The sequence below is a fragment of the Arvicola amphibius genome, chromosome 2, assembly GCF_903992535.2.
Source record: "Arvicola amphibius chromosome 2, mArvAmp1.2, whole genome shotgun sequence".
NCBI lineage: Eukaryota > Metazoa > Chordata > Mammalia > Rodentia > Cricetidae > Arvicola > Arvicola amphibius.
Genome location: NC_052048.2, coordinates 111,191,402 through 111,216,515, shown reverse-complemented (window position 1 = coordinate 111,216,515; position 25,114 = coordinate 111,191,402). Strand labels below are relative to the sequence as shown.

The window sequence follows — 25,114 nt, the reverse complement described above, 5'->3', positions numbered from 1 at the left end:
AGACTTAGGCTACCTTGACATACAGGATAAAAAGCTACATTCATCACTTGTTTTCCAGATAGTTTGAAATCATACAGCAGTATAGAACAATGGTAAAGCAGTATATATGGTTTAGAGGCATTACTAAAGAGATTCTAAAATATTATGAGAGTTACTGAGTTAAATAAAGTATTTTTTCTTAAGCATTTGAAGATTTTTGTTAACTAAAGATTTTTTTAACTAAAAGGGAATTTCTTTCACGGTGAAAGATAGGATATTTTCAGTATAATTACCACACAATGCTGTATGTTATAGTATCTCTAAGGACTTTATGTGTTCAATACGCAATATGTATGAGAAAGGATTCACCCTCAAAGACTTGGAGGTAAAAAAAATTACTTTGAAGGCTAGAGGAAATGGAAGATTGGAATAGCTGAAGAGTGAGATATAGACTGTTTGTTTGTTTGTTTTTTTTTGTTTTTCGAGACAGGGTTTCTCTGCAGCTTTTTTAGAGCCTGTCCTGGAACTAGCTCTTGTAGACCAGGCTGGCCTCGAACTCACAGAGATCCGCCTGCCTCTGCCTCCCGAGTGCTGGGATTAAAGGCGTGCGCCACCACCGCCCGGCTGAGATATAGACTGTTAAACCAGTTAAGGACTGTTTGACAAGCCAACCATAAGCTTTCTGTTTGCTGACCCTACTTTTTGTGAATCTGTAAATGCTAGCCTACTATGGAACATATACAACGGACATAGAACAAGTAAGAATTTTGCCATGGTACCTCAGGAAGACTAAGGTCAGAAACACAAAACATGTGTTATATGTAAGACAAAGGGTAGGAAAGATGTGAAAAGTGGGAATCAAAATAATATTTCTTATTTAATGACCAGAAGTGAAATTTTCATCATTTTCTAATAAATTGGTGGCACACATGTTTAAATTTTTTATGCGAAAGACAATGTCTCAGTTTATCACATGATATTCCTGACAATTAAAATAATCACTTTTCACTGAGTGTGTAGAGCAGATTACCCTAGAACATATAATCCTCCTGCCACATCCTCCAGAGCACTGATCACAGTTACGGTTCACTAATCGGGAGTATAAACCATGTTTGTGGGACCCGGAGATGTGGCCCAGCCCGGATGAAGAGGTGGTTAAGAGCAATGACTGCTCTCACAGAGGACTTGGGTTTGGTTCCCAGCACTGACACAGTGGTTCACAACCATCAGTAACTCCAGTTCCAGGGCATCTGATCCAGTCCTTTGGTCTCTGAAAGCACGGGCATGCATGTGCTGCCTAGATATATATGCAGGCACAACACCGGTACAAATAAAATAAAACAAAATAATAAATTCTAAAAGAATATGATATGAAGAGATCTTTGTGATACAGTGAGAGTGTACTCATCTCTCCATTACGAGAGGCAGCCCCTTTTATTCCCTGGCAATACTGCTTTGTGTTCCCTGCAGTTTGAAGTGGCAGAACTGCTAGGGGTTAAACTGAGAAAACATTAAATAACTTGCGAGCACCAGGAATGGATACGTTTCTAGGCGTGATGAGTGAAAGCGGCGGCCGGGAGTATTAGAGAAAAGGGGGCATGAAAGAAGCTAGCTGGAATGCCTGAAGACAGGTGGGTGTTGAGTCCGCTGCAGTGAACGTGGGTATCATAGGGGTTATAGCTGGACCTCACACAGAGACATCGTGGATGAGCACAGGAAAGCACCATTAAAGAATGAGGATGCCATGTCTGCTTGACCTAGAACCTGCAGTCAGACTTGTCCTCAGCCATCAATTACACTCACACAAGAGTAGGAAGGAGCAGAAGTTTGAATATGCTGCCTTTTCCCGGATACTGTGGCCACAATCAATTCATCACTTCTGAGATTTGATTAATAACTTATATTTAATTTAAAAAGCTTTAAAATGTGTGTGTGTGGGGGCCTTGTACATCACTTAGGAAAGAGAAAGAAGACAACACATAGCTGGAGTTACAAGTAGTTATGAGGGATGAACCCTAATTGGATTCTGGGAAGCATATTTGAGTCTTCTACAAAAGCATCCCGTGCTCTCAACTGCTGATCCATCACTATTTGAATGTTTGCATTAAGGGTAGTTCTACAAGAGAACTTAATATATTTTGTGGATCTGTGCATAGTACAACTACCCCAACACTACAATTTTAAGAGATGGCTTGATGTAAAAACAGTAGCATCTGGGAGACAGAGGCAGGCGTTCGAGGTCAGCCTGATCTACAAGAGCTAGTTCCAGGACAGGCTCCAAACTACAGAGAAACCCTGTCTCAAAAAAACAAAAAAAAAAAGTAGCATCGTGGGCTTGATTATAATATATATTAGATCATCTTGCCTAGTTAATACAATTCTTCACATATAAATTCTTAGCCTGACTCTTGACACTCAATCGTTCAATAATGACAGCAATTACTAGAATTACAGAAAAGGTAATTTATTATTATTTATTATCAATTAAGGTATTTGTAATTATTTATTAAGCAGATCTAAGCAAGGAGTTTGCTTCATGAAGACAACTTTTTATATCATCCTATGGTTGTCCATGATTCATATCTATGTCCCAGCAAAAATCAAATAATTATGTCATGGGCCATCAAGCTTTTCAAAAACAGAGGGAACCATGCCTGCTAAACTTATAAATGCAATGGTCTGTGATGCAAGAGAGACAGCACATTAATACTGAAACTTAAAGCATCTAGAGTTTCAGAACAACAAAGGACTTCAAACAAGTGTGTGTGGGCTGACTGGGGAGAAGTAACTTGGGAATGAGGTTTGGAGGAGGAGAAGAAACCTTCTTCAGATGAGCTAGAATTAGTAATTGCTAATATCTTAGCAACTGCTAAGAAACTAAGAAGTCCAGATGGTTGGCTTGGGAAAAAGCAATAAAGGAAGTTGGTCACCAAATAACAAGTACCTGTTACGTTTGAGGTGAGCCTTACAAGCTCCATGAAATACTAAAGAATACATTGACTTACTTAAAGTCCTTCAATAAAACAACACTGAGTTCTTGGAGCAGGATACAGACACTTAAGTTGCAATAGTGGAATCTGGCCTGAAACTTATACAGAGCCAGAAGAACTCTCATAGTGAATGTTAGACAGGAGGCCATAGGGGACGATGCATGTCAAGGCAAGGATGTCCTCTGAGAGGTGGGAGTAGATTAAAAAAAACCGTCAGTGGTTTTATAATTAAGAGAATAGACTTGGGCTGATTTCTGAAAAGCCTGGGAATTCAACAGAGTCATCAAAGAGAAACAATGGTTTCACATCTCTAATTGTCTTTTAAATAACCATGCTGTAACACTTGTGTGGGAAAAGGAATAACGAAAATGTCAAGTATCACTTTGACAAACTCACAGCCTTATTGTCTCTGTTCTGAGCTGTGGTGCTTGACTCCAAAGCGGCCCCTTTCCCCATTGAGCTTTGCCTATCTCCGGCACTGAAGCTAAAATATTATTTAATCTGTGCTGCTTACTCCACTGTCCTGCTAAACACTTTTATTTTCAACTCCCCAGCTTCTGTATGATGTTCAACACGCTTCTCCACCAGCAAAATGCTCTGCTTCCTTCTGAGATGCAGAGTCTTAGGAACACAGCATCCTTCTCAGTAGGTTCACATTGCATGCCATGGAAATCTAATTGGGTATTTATTGCCAATTTGTAAAGAAGTCAATGTAGTCCCTGCAGCTGGGAAAACACCTGCTGCATTCTGGAGCCCATGGTGACAGGTCCACTCACTGGGGAATGACACAAAGGGGGAGTACATAAAGCTGAACCACTGCCAGCAATGAGAGCTTATCAGGGGGAGTGGCAGCAGGCAGCGTAGAAAGAGGATCTCAGAGGCATGAGGATAGTATGGAGTGGGTTTGTAGGATAAAGTCTTAGGGACTAGGGAGGAGGGAGCAGGTGCCAGGGACACCTGGGTCCCAAGGAGATACTTTTTTTTTTTTTTTTTTTTTTTTTTTTTTTTTTTTTTTTTTTTTTTTTTGGTTTTTTGAGACAGGGTTTCTCTGTGGCTTTGGAACCTGTCCTGGAACTAGCTCTTGTAGACCAGGCTGGTCTCGAACTCACAGAGATCCGCCTGCCTCTGCCTCCCGAGTGCTGGGATTAAAGGCGTGCGCCACCACCGCCCGGCTCCAAGGAGATACTTCTGTAGCAATTAGAATAAATGCCCTACCCTCTGAGGGGCCTCGTTAGCCACTGAAAAGGTTTCTTGTCCCTCTAACTTTCAAATAGACCCTTAAATTAACCTCCCACAAACTGAGAAATCTTTAATAGTTCACTAGGTTATGAACAAGACACCAAGAGGGTCGTTTGGCATTTCTTCCACTGCCGATGTCACACCCACCAAGGCTACATTCGAAGTCAAATTATTCTCTGAACATTCTCTATTTAAGCAAATAAATCTCTCAAGACAAGCCGGCTACCAGAAGCCAACAAAGCTCAGACATGTTTGATCACGGTCATCGCTTTAGAAGTAATATCCCTCCCTCGGTAAATGCTTTTCAAAATACAACGTGAAAAGGCAGGAAACAGGAAGATGTGCCTTGTATTCAGGCCCAGAGAGTGAGGGCCAGTGGGTAAAAGGTTGTTTGAGTTACAAAGGAAAGTAGCGTAGCAAGTTTAGGATGGATGCACATCTTTCCTTAGAGACAGAACCTGTTGGAAGGGAAAGTCCTGGATGTTTCCCGTTGGGGACCTTTAAGTGGTTGGGCTCAGGAAACAACAGCAGGCAATTAACTACCTTCAAGCGGAGATTTGAATGGAGGTACAAAAAATGTTTAAAAGAGATGAGGAGGGAAGGAAAGGGACACCCTCGAGAATGAAATACTTTGGAATTCCTGAGAGGGGATAAAGGAAGAGGAAGGGACAGAGAGTTCACTACCTGGCTGACCTAGATACGGTCCAAGAATGACTCGGTGTAATTTTACTAAGTGGCCACGTGAGGGCACTCTCTGCTACGCACCCAGATGCATGATGGCCCCAATCAAATTCAAATGTGCTTCCATTTACCGAGGGATGATTTAATATTTAAAGAAGGGCATCTATGGCAGATGGAGTCCCAAAACTATTCGTCTTTTCTATTTTTATTCTTGAACTAGATAAGTGAATAAGCAAGTCTGACCTCAATTCGAATTTCCGGACACTCATAAAGATTACATACAATAACCTCCTTTAAATCTATCAGCTTTTTTCCCATACACTGTTAGGAACCAAATCGCAAATTAGGACAAGAGATGCACAAGGAGGGATTGCATTATCTTGCTAAAGAGGCCGGGGCTCTAGCGTTCCAGAATGAATAGAGTCGGACTATGGAATTAGCCCAGAGCAAATGAAGGCGGAGCCTTTCATTATGTGTTGCAGCTTGCTCTATAGCCAAAGGGAACAGACAGCAGCAGCTGGGAATAAAGATGAAAACCAAACTGCACCATCCGCGAGACTTGGGCAGTGTCAGAAAAGATCATTTGAACATGGTCATTAGCACGGAGGAGCCATAGATTGAGGCTTGTTTGTGACTATTTCCACTGAGGTGGGGAAGAGCGAGGTTTGGGTTTCACATCGCTAAATCTACAAGATAAAACACAGCCACGGACAAAAGCGAACTTTACTGCGCAGGTTAAATATGGAATTTTAAGTTCTGGAAACAAAGCGATTCTATTTCTCAGCGCAAACGGAGCGAGTTAATCACCTCCCCCCCCCCCCCCCCCCCACACACACACATCATGGAACACAGTAAGTGGCCCTATGCTGCCCTCTGGTGTGTCTGTCGGGTAGAGGAACGTAAGTGTCAAAAATCTAATTCAGCCCGGTGACTTCGGAAGGCACCGACCTCCACTCATTTAAATAATTTAAAAGGTTAGCTCAAGTTTGTTTAACGTAAACGGTGCCTTGTTTCAGGATGCTAGTGCACAATGCGTAGTGAGGACCTCTAACCGAACACCGGTTGTTTCCGGGGCATCCCCGGTGAGTTACGCTGGGAAGGATGTGGACTTCTGTACTTCACGAACTGCCACAGGCGTGTGGTGTAAGCAGACTGGTCTCGCTTGGAGAACTAAAGATGTTTTGAAGAGGGTGTATGTACATCAGAATAGGTTTAATTATCAAAGGTGACTGTCAGCGAAAACAAGCCCCAAGTAAAACCACCGATTTAGATAAGGGGATTTCCTGCCTCTTGCAGCCACAAGCGGCGCCATCCTACCTGACTGGCTAGCACGGTCTGTTCAGGGCATCAAGTCAGGCAGGTCTAATATCCAGGGAAGGAGTAACAGTCCCTGGTGGTCTTTGTTAGTGTTTTTCAAACATCCCCTAAACATGGCTTCATCAACAAGTCTTCCAGCTCTTCTCAGTTTCCGTGCCCACATGTGACCCCATTGCTCTCCTCCCTGCTATGTACTGTGCATGAGTGCTCAGAAACAGTGTGCTTCTTGGGATGGTAGTTTTTCAGGGCGGGACCCTGTCACCCTCTCTCACATCTGCTCGTCACCCCTAGCAGTGGGTCAGTGCTCGGTAAATAACATCTATCTGGGACTACCGTCCTGCAGAGCGAAGGTGGGAGTACAGGGAGCTGACGTCTTACACTGTGCTCTCTCTCCTTGGGATTCTTGGGGTTATTGTTCCAGTTAAAAGTCACTCACAAGGGGAAATCTCAGCCTAATTTTAGGGACTAGTTCTCATTTTGTGACCTGGAAAGGTCTGGAAACACAGCAGCTTCACAGAATTTATTGATAAAAGCCTCATTTGCATAACCTGAAGAGAAGGGTCTGTAAGAAAGAGTGCTTCGTACACAAGCATGATACATGCAGTATCCCAGTTCCAACCATGCGTGTGCCTGTTATCCAAGGCTGAGACACAGGGCCCAAACAGGAGTGTGGCTGCGACTTCCTCATCCCGTGAGAGGCTCCGGTTCAATGGGATATGGTAGTGAGGGATATGGCAGTGAGGGATTGGGCAAGACACCCACGATCCTCCTCAGGGTCCACACCAGCACCGCCTGCCCCACATACATGCATGTATGCATGCACACACATACTGAAGCAAACACATACAAAACTAATTATCCATCTGGGAGATTAACCTCTAACTTAAACCGACTTTTGGTTGTTGTCTTTGTTTTGTTTTGTTTCTATTTTGAGACAGACTTTCTCTGTGTAACCCTGGCTGTCCTATAGACCAGCAGTACTAGGCTGGCCTGGAACTCACAAAGATCTGTCTGCCTTTGCCTTCCTAGTGCTGGCATTAAAGGCTTGCACCACCACCAACACCCAGCAAGTTTCTGTTTTTTTTTTTTTTTTTTTTTAAACACGACTATAAACTGAGTTCATAGTTGCACAGCTTGGGCTGTTACACAGTGAAACACTGTATCAAAAAAAAAAAAAATAAGACCAAAACAAAAGACCATGAATTTATTCCCAATATCAGACTGTGATTCACATTTTCAGTATTTTTTCTTAATTATGGGAAATGCTTTTCTTATAACCAGTGTTAAAAAGCAGTAGACGTTTTAAGAAAACATATCTAAGATTTGTAAAGCCACCTTTATGGCACACACACCCATCAGAAGAACCCCACGACAGCCTCCTAGTCTGCTTACATCCATCTCAATGATTACGGATCAAGTAATAGCTTTTAGGAGCTGTGTCCCAGAGACACAGCCCTGGATTTCATTCACAAACTGGGCTATGAGCATTAAATGCTTCAAGCCACGGTGGACAGCATGTTCCTAGTCATTTGAATTTATGACATGGCCTCTGAGGTCTCTAGTCATAGTCATGTATGTGCCCTGAGGTCTCTCTGACATAAACAAGGCATTGTTTATTCTGCTGTGGTGGCCTGGCCAGTGCCCTTCACAATCTCCCCATTTCCTTGACAGTGGCCACCTGAGTCCACTGTGCAAAAGGAGGGCATCTCCTGAACAGAAATCAAAGGTTCAGGAGACTTTTGTCACAGACGAGACAGAGAAGCAGTGGCGCTCACTAAGCTGCATTTCTCTACATTTCTGGTTTGGTGTCAGCTAAGCTATTAGATCTGAAGCAAACGGGGTATCTTAGAAGTTAACAGGAGCTTGCTAGAAAAAAGGGAGACAACTGTTGTCACATATTTTCTGTGTGACAAATAAAGAACCAGCATTGTAAATATGTTCGACAATTATGCAAAATAAAACACTTTCTTCTTTCACCTTGTTTAGAAGCTTCACTTTTTTTCCCTCTAGAAAGATTGCTGTTGGATTTCCCCCTGCCAGTTCTATAACTCTCAATGTATTTACTTCCCAAATCAAAGGAAGAGATCTAATGATTATAAACCAGCAGCCTTTTAAAGCAAAATATGCCTGAAATGCTATCTGAGGGGCTTTGTCATGCATCAGGGCACAGCAGGAGGAAATGAGGAGGAAGTGCTTAGCCCTGGGTTTGATTATCATTCCTCCAGAAGCTGCCCCATCCCTGGTTGAGACATTCAAGCCTCAACTCTCCTATACTCAGAATGAAAAGCTAATGGAACCTTCTCTAGTTCTTTTTGTCCTGATCATTATGATGAGATATAAAGCTAAAGTTCTCAGTGAATCACAAAGACCCATCCAAATCGGATCTAATATTATTGTCTCCTATTATTAGCATGTCTTCTAAGCATCTTAAAGATTAAGCCTCAGTAAAGTAAGAAAATGTCAGCTAAGACTTTCTGAACATCCCGTTAAAGCAGCATTTATGTATGTATGTGTGTGTATATGTAAGAGACAGACAGACAGACAGACAGATAAATGATAGATAGATGGCAGATAGATAAATATAGATAGGGAGGTAGATAGATGATAGATAGATAGACAGATAGCAAGAGCATGTGTGTATGTACATGGGCGGGGGGGAGGGAGGGGTGACTAAAGAGAAGCTCAGTATACATCTGGTTCCATTAACTCCAAATTGATAGAAAGCCACCGAGACTGAAGACTTGCAGGTGCCTACCTTTCTTAACAATATCAAGATTATGAGCACATTTTTCTCATTCTTTAAATTTTAATCACACATGCATTCTTAGGTGTTGCATTTTTGAACTGTTATTAAAAATACATATGTTCATGCCACATTAAAGGAGAACAGAGACTTGTGTGTTGTATTATTAATCATGTGCAAAATCCGGACATTCCTGTCAGCCTTTGCAGAAGGCCTGGGCCTGTTCCCTGTCAAAGGGTTTGTTACTCATGGGCAGATGCTGTACACTGTGAAGGCCTGGGTCTGTACCCTGTCAAAGGGTTTTGTCACTCGTGGGCAGATGCTGTACACTGTGAAGGCTTGGGCCTGTACCCTGTCAGTCAAAGGGTTTGTCATTCATGTACAGAGTACAGGAGCTATACACTGTGACTTAGCCAATACTTACTCTTGAGGTCTAAGTTTCTGGCTCCTGCAGTGATTTGCGTTGTAATTTTCGTGTCGATTTTTACAGTGTGGAGATTGCTGGTGTCCCTTGAAATCATCACATTGTGCCACTGATTGTCGTTGAGTGGTTTATTTGAGCTCCCTTTGATGAGGTTAGCACCGTTTCCCAAGTCAAACACATAATGTAAGTACCTAGAGAGAAAATGAAAAAGGGAAGAGTCGTTGCTTTCTGAATAAGCCGTGATGGTAAACAAGACATTATAAAAGCGCACTTTCAAGTGGATTCCTCCTTCTAAAACTTTCAGCTGGAGCAGCCTGCATGTGAAGCTGAGAGCAGAAAGGACCACCTTCTGTTCTGGGCTCCCCACTCCTGTCATCAACTCATCTGGTCAATCACACCGACCTAGCAATTCTTGTTAAGGGAGATGGGTTCTCATGCATCAACATGAAGTTCTAATGCACACTTCCGGTTCCACTTGTCTTTTTGTTCCACCCAGGACACTGAAAAAAATGTGCATGATCATCCCAGGAAACTGCTCACCATGTTTTTCTGTTGAATTTTCATATTCACCTGGACTCAGTAATGCCGTATGTTGGTATGTATGTGTGCTCCAAAGTTGGGAGGAATCTAAGATGTACACAAGGATGGCAAGGGAAACATACATGGTTTTCTGTATGGTATGTGTTAGCTGGCATATTATCCAGTCTATATTAAATGTACAATAATATTCACCTAGGGTGAATGAATGTCCAAATGGATGGAAATGTGTCCATATTTATCACATTATCAAAACATTTCATTAATTTTTCTGAACAGAACTAACTTTCATCACAGAACTAAGCTTGAATTAATTAGAATTTCATTAAAGAACTAATCCGATAAACTGAATTAGCTATTTAATTTAGCACAAAGTAGCCTATTGCATTGTCAAAACTCAGGAACTCCACATTTGGAGTATGGGAGTCACAGGAACCCTACCCTTCCGTGAACTAGATCTGATCTTCACTTACACGTATACTTGTACACACATGAAACTGCGCTGTTTTGAACGCATGGAAGATGTCTCTTAAAGGCTTTGAGCAAATAAGCCATTTGTCTTCCCCCTCTTGTCTTCTACCATATTAAGATAACAAATTGAGTTTCATATAGACTTTTGGATACTGAAGTTCACCTTACACAGTTTTTTTTTTTCTTTTCATGGAACTGACATGTACATACCCTTTAACTAATTCAACCACAATAAAGTCGTTTCCATCCCCACTGTTATACAGAATTAGTCCATCTAGGGATGTGGTCTTGAACTGGAAAAAGAGATGCATAGAAGTGTAGGCTTGCAATGTAGCTAAGGCAACATAGCTCGATTTGGTCTTGAAGGTGACAGGATCTGCAATGATGTTCCTGAAGCCAAACCTGGCATTGAGCTCACAGTAATCTATATCACCATTTTTGCATAAGTCAATGTATGCCATCCCATTAAACGTCAGGCTTTGCAGGTGTCCAATGAAGTTTGAGGGAACAGAAGAAAGATAACGTCGTTCTGTGATGATACCAGTCTCTATGTTATGAAACTCCAGTCTTGTGTGGTCACCTGCCATTTGGCCTGAAAGAAAAAATAATACATTGATATATTGTGCATCTGAAAGACCCTTCCAGACTTCCATAGGACACTACAAATTTTCACTGTAATAAAATATTTTTAAAATATTTTTTTTTACTCAATAGGTAGCTTACAGTAAGAATATCTGGGTATGGTTTAAGGGTAAGGAGGTCATATATAATAAAATTTGTTAGGCCAGGTTTTAATTCCCATGTGAATTTTGGCTGTAGTAAAACTTCTCCTTCTGCCAAGGTGTGGTGATGTTCTTCTGTTCTGTCAGGACTTGAGGGGTTAAGGGAAGGGGCTTATGAGTTAGAGGCCAGCTTGTCCTACATAGTTAAGTTCTGTACCAGCCTAAGACACATGGAAAACTGTGTCTTGTTGTAAACAATAAATACTTGTTAGCATATTATCAATTTCATGAAAAGTAAAAGAAAGGAAGGAATGTAAAAGAAGAGGGGAGAAAAGAGGGTAGGAGGGGTCAGGACCAATTGATTTAAATGACTGCACATCCATTAGCAACCCACACATTTTAGCTTTGTAGTTATGTAATGTTTCTCTTTATTTGCTTTCAGAAAAAAAATAATTTTTATGTATTTTTCTATTTCCTGAATAAATAGGAAAGAGCTACTGAATGTTTTTGTAATAATGAACAATTAATATGTGTTTGAAAGTAAAAATAGTCTTTTTACTTTTCCTTCCTTGTGTGGATATTCAGATTCACCCTTTAGAGCAGTCTTCCTGTTACTGAAGAGATTATCTCTGACCTATACCATTTTCCTCACATTCTTCCTCAGAAATAACCATTTAAGCAAAATGCATTAATTCAAAGCACATTCAGTTCTGAGGAGGATTCAAATGCCATGAATCTAGGAGATACTGTGTCTCAAATATCCTAGTGGGATGTGTAATTGCAGCTTCATTCAGGGACAAATCCTCATAAGCCCCTCCTCTCTTCCCATCTCACCATATGTCTGTGTCAACCCCATTAATAGTCAAATTAGTACCATATTCCATTTAGAGTAATGATTCTATCTTCCTGTAACTTTGGAATTAAATAGAAAGATAAGGACTTACTTTCTAAGTGGCAAAGCACAGCATCCATGAACGTTAATCCTCACTTGTGGCTCACTCTTATTCTCAATTAAACTGTATGCCTCATTTTCTGCTACAACTCAAAAAGGTCACTTAAACTGAAATCGAGTTCTTCCAAACAACTTCTTGGCTAGTTTCCCTATCTAATTTGGCATAATTGGAAAATTTATTAAGCTCATCCTATGCTATCATCCATAACATTAATGAAATCATTAATTAGGGCCAATCTCAGAATCATCCCTAAGAAAATGCACTGAACCATTTTTCTAGGCATAATGAATACTGAAACTACCTATGTGGGCTCTCACCAACACTCTGAGAAGCTTCCATTTGGTTAATAAAAGCAGCAAAGATGCTAGGTAATATCATAAAACATTACTATACATAAAATATAAAAGGAATATTTGATTATATAAGACAAAATATTTATCTTATCAATTGACTTTAATGGCTAAAAATTCATTAGTACAAAATAAGTCCCCTGAATTGTGTTTTGTTTAATTTTTAATCTCTGAGAAGCTTCTTTTCTCTAAGATGGCTCATCTGTTATCTTTTTTATGTTTTCTTTTTAGTCAATGGTTTAATTTGACTTCTGTTCTACATATTGAAAAGCAAATACACACTTTACTGAGGGTGGCTAATACTTTTCACGCACATACTACAGAGCCTCTGTATTATGTTACTGAAGTAAATTACCATTACCTTCTTAGCAATTCTGGTTTTTCATATAACATTATTTTGCTTTTGCTCCTCAATTTTTGTTCAATGACCTCAATACTGTTCTGTTGAAGTTGTAATTCTTTGGTAACAACAAAAATCAATCTTTATTAATTTTCAAATGTAAAACTCTAGAGATATCAGCAGCACTCAATTAATAAGCTATATAGGATACAAAATATGAAAAGATATTGATGTTGACATTTATTAATTTTTCACAATATTAAAAAGCCTTTCTTAAGTTAGGTGACTCAAGTTCTAAAATTTCTGTGTTTCTTGTTGAAAGCTCTATTGGCAAAAAATGTGAAAAATATTCAGAACAAAATTAATATCTCATGTTGCTAAGAATTTGTAAGCTACAAAGAAGGGAAGTACATTTAATTCAAAAAGATGGAAAAGTTCAGAGAAAAAATAATTTTTTCTTTCAGAAAATGTTTATGGATATCATAAATTATAAGCAGGTGGTGTGGGACAATTCTTATTTCTGTCAATTATGTTTTAAATAAACATTGATTGGCCAGTAGCCAGACAGGAAGTATAGGCAGGACCAGACAGGAAATAGAGGCAGGTCAGTGAGAACCAGAGAATTCTGGGAAGAGGGAAGCTCCCTCTGCAGTCCTGCCTAGACACAGAAGAAGGAAGATGTGACCTGCCCTGCTGAAAAAGGTACTGAGCCATGTGGCTAAAATATACTAGAATAATGAGTTAATATACGTTATAAGAGTTAATAGGAAGCCTGAGATAATGGCCCAACCAGTTTATAACTAATGTAGACCTCTGTGTGATTTTCTTTGGGACTTAACAAATGCGGGTACTGGGTAGGACAGAAACCCCAACAACAAGGAGGTAGTGACAGTGTGGAAGCAGCCATGTCACAAGAAAATTCTTGGCCCAATTTCCAAACCCCAAAGTTGGATAGGCAGTATGGAGAGACACATTTAGTCTGAGGGGACCAACTAAAGCAGTCACCCACTAAGAACACACTGGCTGACATTGGCTTTAGAGGTATTTCCACTCAGAATTTATGTTCAGCCTCCATCGGTAGTATACAGTGTTGCATATGCACCAGCAATGAATAAAAAGAAAACAATAAGAACTTTGAAAAATTATTTTCTAAAGCTTTTAAGAAAAAATTTTTATGTTTATACTGTCTAGAAAATCCATAGTCAGTTTCCAGAGACTGAATGAATGAATTTAGAATTAGGACATCAGAATGGGGCTGTCATCAGTTTTTCAAATAATCAAGGTGAAACAAAAGCCTCAGAATGTTTCCTGGATATTTTGTTTCTGTAGAAATCTCAGTATCTATTTGAATTTTCAATTAAATTTTAATTTTTACCTTGCTCTTAGTTGTATTAGTTTCTGTGTAGAACAACAACAATAAAACAAACAAGATCACTAAGTCAGGTGGCAGAGGCTGGTGGATCTCCATGAGCTAGAGGCTAACCTGGTCTAAAAACACTAAGACAGATTTATGTACTCTTGTGAACTGACTTCAAAGTTATTGAATAGTCAATACATATTTCAAATGCTATGTAAGGAAGTGGGGAAAGTGCTGAGATGCTCACATACATCCCTGTTTTCAGAAAATTCATTGTCTATTGGAGGAACGGCATATAAAAAAGATGTGGGCACCTAATTAGATGTATAAGAACAAAATTCTGAGACATGCTATGAATTTTATGACTGGGACACTGTATTAGTAAACACAGCCTGAGGTAAAATTTAAGCTAAAAATGTGAAGAATTGCAAAGCATCAAGCCATATTAAATCTCATAGAAGTTGAATCGAGGGTTGGACACCATACAGAGGAGATAGAGGAATGCAGTATTTAGGTACTGAATGAGGTAAAACTATCAGCAAGTGAGGTTTGTGGTTCGTACAAACTTAGAAGAGTACTAAGGGCCATGTCATTCACAGGGCATCCTAAATGATTATTGTCTAATAGGGGTTTTAAATAGGAAGAAGATATGATTGTGTGTGTGTTCACACATGTGGGCACGTGTGTGTATATGTATGTATATGCACACATTCATCTTTATTGGCTACAATAAACTTGTGGGGATTTTGTCAAATATAATGGAAGCAGAATTTGAACAGTTTTATTGATACAATTCACAGGATTTACTAATGACATGGGAATGATGTCAAGAAGGAATATGATGAGGTTTGTCTTACAGATTTGAGTAAGTGCATACATGGCAAGCTAATGTTCAGTCATGGTACATATCAACAAACACACACAACACACAATCACAGAGTATGTGTAAGAAGTAATGAAATGAAAACTACTGATTCTCAGTTAAGGGGTGACCCAAAATTTGTGCAACCCCTTTCTATCTAAAATCTAGAAACTCTCCCCCATTTGGATCTCTTTACTTGCATTCCTGTCTTCATTGCTCAAGATGAGGTGCACCTGTGAACTGTATGAATAAAACTGTCCAAATTCTGCTACCATTATATTTGACAAAATCCCCACAAGTTTAGTGTAACCATAAAAAGATGAATGTATGCAATAACAAGAAAAGAATGAAGGCTGGAAGGAGAAAAGAAGCAAATAATCTAAGTTATTTATTGATTATAATGATAAAGAAATTCTGAAAGTATTTTAGATGCATTATCATTTTGAACAAATAAATAATTGGTAGTTAGAATTCTCATCTTAAAAGAAAATGTCTGGGAATATAATATGAGGGAAATCAAGAGACAATGCTGTAGGCATAGACATAGCAATGTGAACTCATATATTCTAAAACATGTCTATGTTTATATTTGTGGGAACATGCTATTAATATGTATGCATGCATCTGTATTTATGCATATATGTGGGTACACATACACATCTGTAGAGATTTCCAATCTGTACCTGCTGAGAAGATTATAATGCTGAACATATTTTATCATACACAACCTATACATAGGCTTGGGAACATTGCAAAAGTGGGTAAGGGGATTAAAAGAACCAGAAAACCAGGAAGTTGGCTGTGAAGTTGTATCTTCTAGATATAATATGGAAGCTGCACCCATGAGATTACAACAATAAGGGGCCTATACAAGACCTAAACAATGATAACAGTGTAGATGTTGCTGCTCTCAGTGGGGTCCTACCACTAGGTGAAGTGCTACAAACAATTAACAATTGCTTAGAGAAAATTAATCTTCCCCAGGAATTAGCTCCCTCACTAGTAATCCAATGCCAAATGGTTAACACTAAAAACATATACATACAAGCAAAGTTTAATAAACTCACTAAGTTTATGTTTATACATGTATGTGACATTCATGTATGCATGTATCATTCATATGTATGTACTGCATACACACATCATTATATAAACATACATATATATCATGATATTTATCATATACATCACAATAATAATTTAAGAAAAAGAGAGTATAAATTTTAGGCTTTGTAGGAGCCATAGAAAGGGTTGGAGGGAGAAGGGGGACACTATGTTGTTTATATTTTAACTTAAAGTAAAATTCAAAAAGTTATCCCTCACTAAATACAAATTAAATAAATAATTCTGCTGGTGAATATAATCAGATTAAAGTGGTGCCTGAATATCATGTTCTGAAAACAAGTTAGAAGAACTAAAGCAAATAAAACAGGTGTGGAAACCTGTCACAAGATTGTAGAGACCAACTGAGAGTAATCTGCAATAATTTGAGCATAAAATTATTTAAGACAAATAATTAAAAATTATTGTAAAATATATAAACTTGTGAATGCAGATCAATCAAAGAGAAAAAAAGAGAAAAGGAAAATCAACGAAATAGAGGGCAGGGACATGAAGGCAAATGCTGCACATGGTTGGATGCTGAGTGTTGACTACAGCGCTCACAGAATACTGGGTGCTGAAATTAGTTTCTTTGTAAACTTTAGTTGACTGAAATAGACAAGTATCTTTATCAAATGATAAGTTATATAAAAATATTTAATAAAGCACAGGTATTTATAAGTCCTTGATATGCCTCTCCACGAATCACAGATGATTTATTAAGTCCAGGAAAGAAAATAAAGCAATTATATAGTGAAGAAATTCAATAACACATCTACCCCCTGCACCTCCTGCCTCCATATAGGATTCCACAAGTAGGTTTAGTGCCAATGGTAGTATTTCAATCAGGAATGTGGACAGTCAATCATGAAGGCACAGTCAACAAAAACAAAACTAATGCTTGCATCAATATTAGGTATGAAGAGAGTTCTGTAACTTCACAATGCCGATCTTCTAAAAGATGAGGAGAGTTTATGGCAATATGTGGATGGAAGATACCTCAGGAGACATGGCAACTTCACAGAGTTCCCAGTCCTACACTGATTTATGAAGGTCAAAGTCCATGGTATCACTACAGATGTTGTGGAAGGGGTAAATTCTATTTTCAGAAAATAAATGTTAAAGAATCCAGGGACTAAAAGGTCATTCTGAATATCATTTTCCCCCAGCTATTTAAGGGGAAGATATGAGATGAGAGAAGAGAAAGGAAGTGAAAACGTCAAACAAATGAGGAAATCTGCTACAGCAGTAGCAATATGCAGGCATTCGGGACATACTTTTATTTTTGGAACTTTTGGTAAACTTAAAATGGTCTTCAATGAAAACTAATATGAAGAAATTTTTATAATAGCTTGATTCCATGCTTGAATACTCTGTAGTTCTGAGGTGACTACCGGCCATCTTGAACCCATTATTCTTCCACAGGAATAATTTTCTCAAATCAAACTAAACACAGTGGTTTCTGGTTGCTTGGAGATCATCAGAAATAACAACCCTGTTTACACAAAATGCCAGTCTGATAGAAATATTTTAGGCTTTGTTTGTTTGTTTGCCTATTGTTGTTTTGTTTCATTATTTTGGAGGCAGTCTCTATATAGCTCTGGCTGTTCTAGAATCCCCTCTGTAAAGCACTGGCGTGGAACTCACCGATACTGCTCCTGCCTCCTCATCTGGAGCGCTGGGATTAAGGGTGCGTGCCACCACACCCAGCCTCAAATATTCTCATGTATCTTTGAAACCAAGCCATTTAAACTACACCTAAGATGGTGGGGGATAGAAGGAGTTGGACAGAAAGGGTGGAACTGATAGAAATATACTACTTAGGTATTAACTTCTCAAAAAAATTAAATGAAAAAGAAGATATAAGGACAAGAAGAAAGGAAAGAAAGAAAAAGTATTAGAGGCAGGAGATTTTTTTTTTTTTTTACCTGTCATGGCTTGTTGATCATCCACTGTTAGTTTTAAACTTTTTCCTCGACGAACCACACGCACTGTGTGCCATTCATTATCATTGAGGTTATAGCCGGCAAAAAGGGTCTCAGGACCTTTGCCTGTAGAATATGCCAAACAGTCATTATGGACAATCAGAATCAGATAAGAAAATGAACCTTACAGAAAGTGAGAGGAGAGTGAAAAAGAGAGTCGGGGAGTGAGAATGAAGAAGAGAGAGAGAGAGAGAGAGAGAGAGAGAGAGAGAGAGAGAGAGAGAGAGAGAGAGAGAGAGAGAGAGAAGAGAGAGAAGAGAAAAGAGAGAGAGAGGGCCAATTTTCAAGCTTAATAATAGTCATAGCAAGCAAGGAAAATGACAAGTTAACAAACAATCAGGTATGACAATTTAAGAATTTTTATCCTGTTGCATTGATAAGACTAGAGAATTAACCTGCTGTCATAAATAGGCACATTCAATATACCATTGGAAGCCTTCCAAAGTTTGCATGTCCTTCTTTTACAGGAAATATCTGGTATTTAATAGTGAAGGCGTTTATCAGATATCTAATTTCTGAGACTTCTATTTGACATTAGGACACATTTTCAGATGGTAATGGAAAGGAGACCACAGCACCCTGGTGACAATCTCTTGGTACCGCAGTACGATGTTGCTCTTCAGATCTTAAACTGTGTATCGCCAAGATTCACCAAGTCCATAAGTTCATCAGCCTCTGAAATGCATGGGCAGTTCAGTCTTAAAACTAGCTCTTTAAAAAACAAAACCCTTCCAATAACTAACTGACAAGTTGCAAATCTATATGTATGGTGGAGATGTTTCTAAATATATCAGGATAATAGTAACTTGTAAGAAGTAGGCCAAAATAGCCGGGCGGTGGTGGCGCATGCCTTTAATCCCAGCACTCAGGAGGCAGAGGCAGGCAGATCTCTGTGAGTTCGAGACCAGCCTGGTCTACAAGAGCTAGCTCCAGGACAGCCTCTAAAGCTGCAGAGAAACCCTGTCTCGAAAAAACAAACAAAAAAAAGAAGTAGGCCAAAATAGAGAATGTACAGACAAAAGCCAGGAGGGAAAAGGTGATGCTAAGTAACAGGGTCAACAAACAAAGGACGAAAGAAAGGAGGTAAATAATACAGTGAAGTGATAAAGGAACTTCCAAAGTATGTATACAAGGAATTTAAATGGATTTAGAATAGACATTATTTGGGAAACATGTTTAATGAAAATTATTAATATAGTCGTATGGGACTATATCTGTCTTTAACTTGAAAACAAAAGGAACATGTTTATATAATTGTAATTTTAATAAAATTATTAATATGATGATTTCAACAAAAGCATTTAATAATACAATGATTCATTTGGAAGTATATAATTATAAATACACATTATTTCAATCCATTATTAAAGTCTCATAATTTGCAGATATGTTAATACTGTGATGGACCTGGCTTCATTTGCTTTCCTGACTTTTTCTATTGCTAGAGAGGGTCAGGAATGTTTTACCAGGTCCGTCTGCAAATTCTACAGTTAAATCAGTTAACAGCAAAGATCTTCAGAGCAAAAATAAGAATGAAATAAATATCTTTAAAGAAGGAAAGAAAGAAGAGAAAAAGCTGTCAGGGAACTAAGGGAAGAAATTCTTAGTAAGCCTGTTTATACAAGCTCACTGCTAGCTCTGACAGCCACAGACTAGTCATACAGCTTCCTCTGTCTTCTTTATGGGGCTACTGGGTATTCATGTTAAGTCTTGCCTTCCTTGGATGCTCTCTGGAGCTTAAGACTAGGCAAAAATATAAGCTAAGTTTTTCAAGGGAATTGCCTCAATTCGTTAAACAGTGCCAACCATCATGAAGGAAGCACCTCTTGTTTTTCTCTAATGGGGTTTGATGACACATCCTGGTCCATGAATAGAAACTATTCTGGAGAAAGAAGTTCTCAGCAATCGATCACTCAACAACTAGTGGAAGCTGGGAGTTCAGCGTCTGCAAACACTGTGAGACCAAATGGTGCAAGCCGATCCCAGACCAAAGAGCCCTTTATAGCTTCAGCAGAGAAGACAGGAGTGGTTAACAGTGTCACAGTAGCTTTGTGTCCTGCTGGCAACCTGGGTCACCCTTAGTTTTGATCTTTGAGAAGAGAATATATCATTTTAAATCTATTTTTATGGGGGGATATTTTTTCTTGGAAACATATGCTTCTGAAGTAGCTTTGCTCTTGTTCTTTTAATTTTAAATGTGTTTTGTCAAGAAAAAGAAGCACAAGGATGAGCTCATTCTCATCCCCCACTCTGGGCTTGATCTTGCAGTAAAATCATAATGCTTCATCTACAAAACCACCATTTCCATAACAACAGACACAAAATCCAATTAAAAATAAACCTTTGGTGCACAGAATTCTCTGTGGGCCAACTTCAGACTTCTTTCTTGCATTATTAAAAATGTGAACAGATTGATTTTAGAAGACAAGGCTCTTAAAAATGCACTTGATAGTCTCATTTCCCAACGAGGGTGCTCACTTAACATGGAATGTAATGGAAAGCGCGCTGTGCCGCCAGCCAAGAATTCTGTTTGCAGGCCCTTGATTTGCTGCTATGGAGATGAGACCAGAGAGTGCATGCTGTGTAGCAGATGCTTTATTTCGTCTCTGCATTATTATCAACTTGTCGCTGTGGAATTGAATTCCTACAAAGGTAACATCACAGTTCCCAGGGCTGCATGGCTTAGAAAGTGGTGAGTGCCTTCCTCCATCTGGTCTACTCAAAGTGAGCGTATATCCACTTACATTATGGAGCTTGCTGGCAATGAGACCCTCTGCTAGCATCCTGACTTCCTGTTTGCCCCCTGTTGCTAGCTGAAGTTTAAGGGGATAAGATTTTCTTTGGGATTGCTTTGAGTTTCTCCTACAAAATGATTGCATTGTCAGAACAACCTCTACATCCTGTATGCAGGCCCATTTTTGAACAGCACACCGGCCTCTTAGGGAATCTTAAATTGATGCTACTAATGGCACAGTGTAGAGGCTCTACCAATGAGGGACAAATATTTCCTGTAATCAGCAATTTACTAAAACTTAGCTTCCTGTCTCCTCAATCCCTATCCATAATGTGAGGGCTCACTGACTGATCTCTCCCATTCATTTAGAAATTAACATTTTCTAAAAATTTAGATTTATAAGCAATTTTGTCATTTGTTTTTACTGTGACCTAGTATTGAATCCATAGACAGCATTAAAAATCAATAAGAATGGACTAAGGTCTAGTAAGATGAAGTGAATTCTAAGTTTCAAAGGCAATAGGAAATGGAATTAAGAAAGATTTGAGATCTTCCATCTCTATTAAAAGGTCCCGTTCACAGAAACTGTTCGCCGGGCATTCTGAGAGAGGTACAATGAAGCCCAGGATCCTCAGCTAAGAATTTGCATGAGAGCATTAGAATTACCCTGTCCAGACTATTGTTTCAAAGACTTCCAGAAGCAGAACTGTGAGGAAGGTGGATAGAACTATCTACAAATGGGGAGATTGAAGACTAAATTGAATAGAGTCACCTCCATGGTCACAGCTATTTAAGGAAGAAGCCAAGGCTCCAGGTTTTCCAGGCTGGAGAAATTTAAAAAGTTTTGCCTATTATAAAGTGGTCTTTCCTAAGAATACCATAACTGGCTATGGTTTCATCATCAGTTGCACTACTTCAAAGATGAAAACTAAACAAAAATATGTGCAATTTTGTTAGCATATTGGTTGTTTTTATCAGATCTTAATTTAAGCTATTAATTTAAGCTATGGAACTATTACATTTGTCATACATTAGTTCAGGGGGATTGTTCTTATAAAATACCATGAATTCCAGATGCCTCTAAGATTTACCTTTAGGAAACTTAATGTTAACCATAACTTAAGGTAAGGGAGACAGAGGAAGGGATGAAGGGTGTGTGTGTGTGTGTGTGTGTGTGTGTGTGTGTGTGTGTGAGAGAGAGAAAGAGAGAGAGAGACAGAGAGAGAGAGAGAGAGAGAGAGAGAGAGAGAGAGAGAGAGAGAGAGAGAGAGAGGGACAGAGAGGCAGAGAGGCAGAAAAACAGAGAGAGAGAAAAGGAGAATTCTTTTTTACTGTCAAATCAGTGTGATCTTAGATTTTTAAAATCTCAAATCTCAGAAGAAAGGAGTTACTGTGATTTATATTTTTTACAGGGGAAAGGGGCAGAAAGCTAGGTTGTTCCAAGTCTGCTACATACTAACTCGGTTACTTAGATGTTTGTTCCCTGTTCCTATTGACCATGGTCCATAAAAGCTTATAAGGGAAACTCCCCTGGGGCTACTTTCAAAATTCCGTCATTCTTGGAAGGAGCTGACAGCTCTACATCACTCCCCTTCCTGGAAGAGATATAAAGGTATCTCTTATGTGTAAGAAGCTCTTTATTGTTATTAATCTAAATATATTAATTTTGATCTGAGTAAAAGGAGGAAGACCAGATAGAAACTCAAAAAGATTTTTGTGTGTGCTAAAATTATTGGACTCCATTGAATCCAGGACAATATTGATAAGTGACAATTTGTGTTTATTAGTTTTTATACTCAAATGCTAACTGTGAAGTGCATTTTAATCAGCCTAATGGCCTCACAAGATCTCACTGTAAATAATCAGTGTTCATTCGGGATCAAGAAGTATCCCATATCCCAGGGTTGTGCACAGATTCTCTGGTGCATCAAAGCACACAAAAGGAGGCTAGCGGCGAAATCACAGATATTTAAGGGACTTTTCTTTAAGTCTCAGTAGAGGTAGGTAACTCTCTAACCTGTTCACAGAATTGGGCTGAGGAAAGACCACTGTAAAGAATGATCTGGTTGTTCTCATTTGTTTTACAATGAAGACTGTGTCATGTGAAACTCCAGGGGCAGAACTGTGGCAGTAGCTTCTATCACTGTTTTAAAACTAGTAATTATTCTTTCTGTATGTAATTTTGCAAACCAAACCTAAAAAATTCACAAAAGAAGAGATGTCTGATTCCTATCTTGTATCTTGAGGCCTCATCAAAAATTCTGAGTTTCCTCAGCACCAAATATAGTGTAAGAAGAAAGTGCAGATCTCTGGTATCTGTGGGATTTACTTAACAAAGCCACTGTGGTGGTGTGAATGTAGTTGGCCCCCATAACCTCATAAGAAGTGGCACGATAGGAGCTGTGGCTTTGTTGAAGTAGGTGTTGCCTTGTTGGAGGAAGTGTGTCACTGTGGGGGTAGACAAGGTTTTCTATAATCAAGGTACACCTAGTTCAGACCACTTCCTGTTACCCGAGAGTTAAAATATAGAACATTCAGCTCCTTCTCCAGCACCACACCTCTCTGCATGCCATCATGGTGCACCATGATGATAACGGACTATACCTCTGAAAATGTAAGACACACTGTTAAATATTTTTTTCTTTATAAGAGTGGCTGTGGTCATGCTGTCTCTTCACACACACACCCTAACTAAGACAGTCACCTAAAAATCAGGGAATAATCTTTGGCTCACTCCTTACCATTTTCTTCTTACTCAGAAATATGCAGTCACCCTGGTCTACATGCATTTAAAGTAGATGTTCCTACTCTGGGCAGAAGTATCAGTGAGAGCCATAGGCAGCCTCGAAACCGTATACATTTTACAAGCAATGTTGAAGGAGATGTGTTTTTTCATACACCTTCTCAACACTTGGTTCAAATGTGGTGTTGCACCTTTCAAGGGACATCGGCATGCACAGTAGAATAAATCTGAATCAGGAACTTGAAATTTCACATTCACTACTTTTACTCACTTGGTTCTAAAATAGTCAAGCTAATTATGAAAATAAATTTAAAATACATTCGCACATAGGACTCAAATTGCTCAACAAGCATGCACTTTGTCTTATGGGGCAAGACTAGATGCACATAATGCTAGTTTCAAATATTTTAAAATTGAAAAACATGTGGGCAAATATTTTGTGAACTTCTTAAAGTGGTTTGTGAGCATGGGAGTAGGGGCACTGAGAAGCAACAGAGGACAATAAAATAAAGGCCAGGAACCTTCAAAGAAGTCAACAGAGCCATTCAGATGAAATTCACAGCAGCCTCTGGAGCTGAAAGGTGGATATAGCTGTTTCAAGCATATCCAAATATTTATATTAGGACTCTTAAGAAAAGTAGACTTGTGTGCCACAAGGCAGAATTTTGCCAAACCTTTTCACACCCTTTGGGTACCTATCAGCTTCTAGTGATATATCTCAAGGATGCTAAGTACACAGACAGGCTGTCTCTCCCATGCTCTTAGCCTCTGAAACACAAAGTGCACTTTTGCTTTTGCAGCACCACCTAGACACCTCAGTGCTCAGTCTGCTTCTCCAATGAGATCACTTAGTGAACGTGAGCATTCTGAGGCTCTTTCTGCAAATCCTTCCTGAAAAACCTGCCTAGATGACAGACAGGTAGAACTCAATGAAACTTGTTTTCTAGAAGTGATTCATCTACAGTCTCCACTTTGTTAATAGTAGGTTATGTTTCACTACAGCCATCTGGGCTAGACAGTGGATTAATGTGAAAGTGGATATTAACATTTCCATAGTTCAAAAATAAACTCTGAAAAGCAATGTATCACCAAACGTACAAATTGGTTCTACATTCATATATGACTACTTTCAAATATTTATATACTCCAGTTGGAGTATACATTTATACATTTTAAAAACCATTAAATTGCCTGTAACACCTATAATTGAATATATATATATATATACATATACAAATATATAGTGTGTGTGTGTGTGTGTGAGAGAGAGAGAGAGAGAGAGAGAGAGAAGATATAGTACGATGATATCACAGAATAATGAAAATTCAAAAGTGGTTCCTATTGCTTGTGGTATTCTCTTGTTATGTAATTATTCTTATTAATTCTAAATTGCATAATACATTTTCCTATTCATTTACATTTAGAAAATATGTTGTATCTAACAATGATGTCAGCTTTCGCAAAACCCTGACTAGAAGTGTTTTTATTGTTTTATATTTGTTTTTTGTTTTTTTCTGAAAAATCTGGTATACTGGTAGGTCAGGGATGGAATATTTGCTGCTGACCGAAGAGTAACTCTATCCAGC

The 25,114-nt window shown here is 38.9% G+C and overlaps 1 protein-coding gene across 19 annotated transcripts in view; it reads right to left on the bottom strand.

Annotated features, from left to right (window-relative positions):
* Nrxn1 (neurexin 1) overlaps positions 1-25,114 on the bottom strand; it is a 1,076,729-nt gene that overhangs the window by 552,868 nt on the left and 498,747 nt on the right. For all 19 annotated transcript variants that reach the window (XM_038319685.1, XM_038319674.1, XM_038319675.2 and 16 more), the window contains 3 exons: positions 17,995-18,117; positions 10,592-10,973; positions 9,374-9,564 (listed from right to left, as the gene is read on the bottom strand). In XM_038319685.1, the coding sequence (XP_038175613.1) occupies positions 9,374-9,564; positions 10,592-10,973; positions 17,995-18,117 (696 nt within the window). The remainder of the gene's footprint in view (positions 1-9,373; positions 9,565-10,591; positions 10,974-17,994; positions 18,118-25,114) is intronic.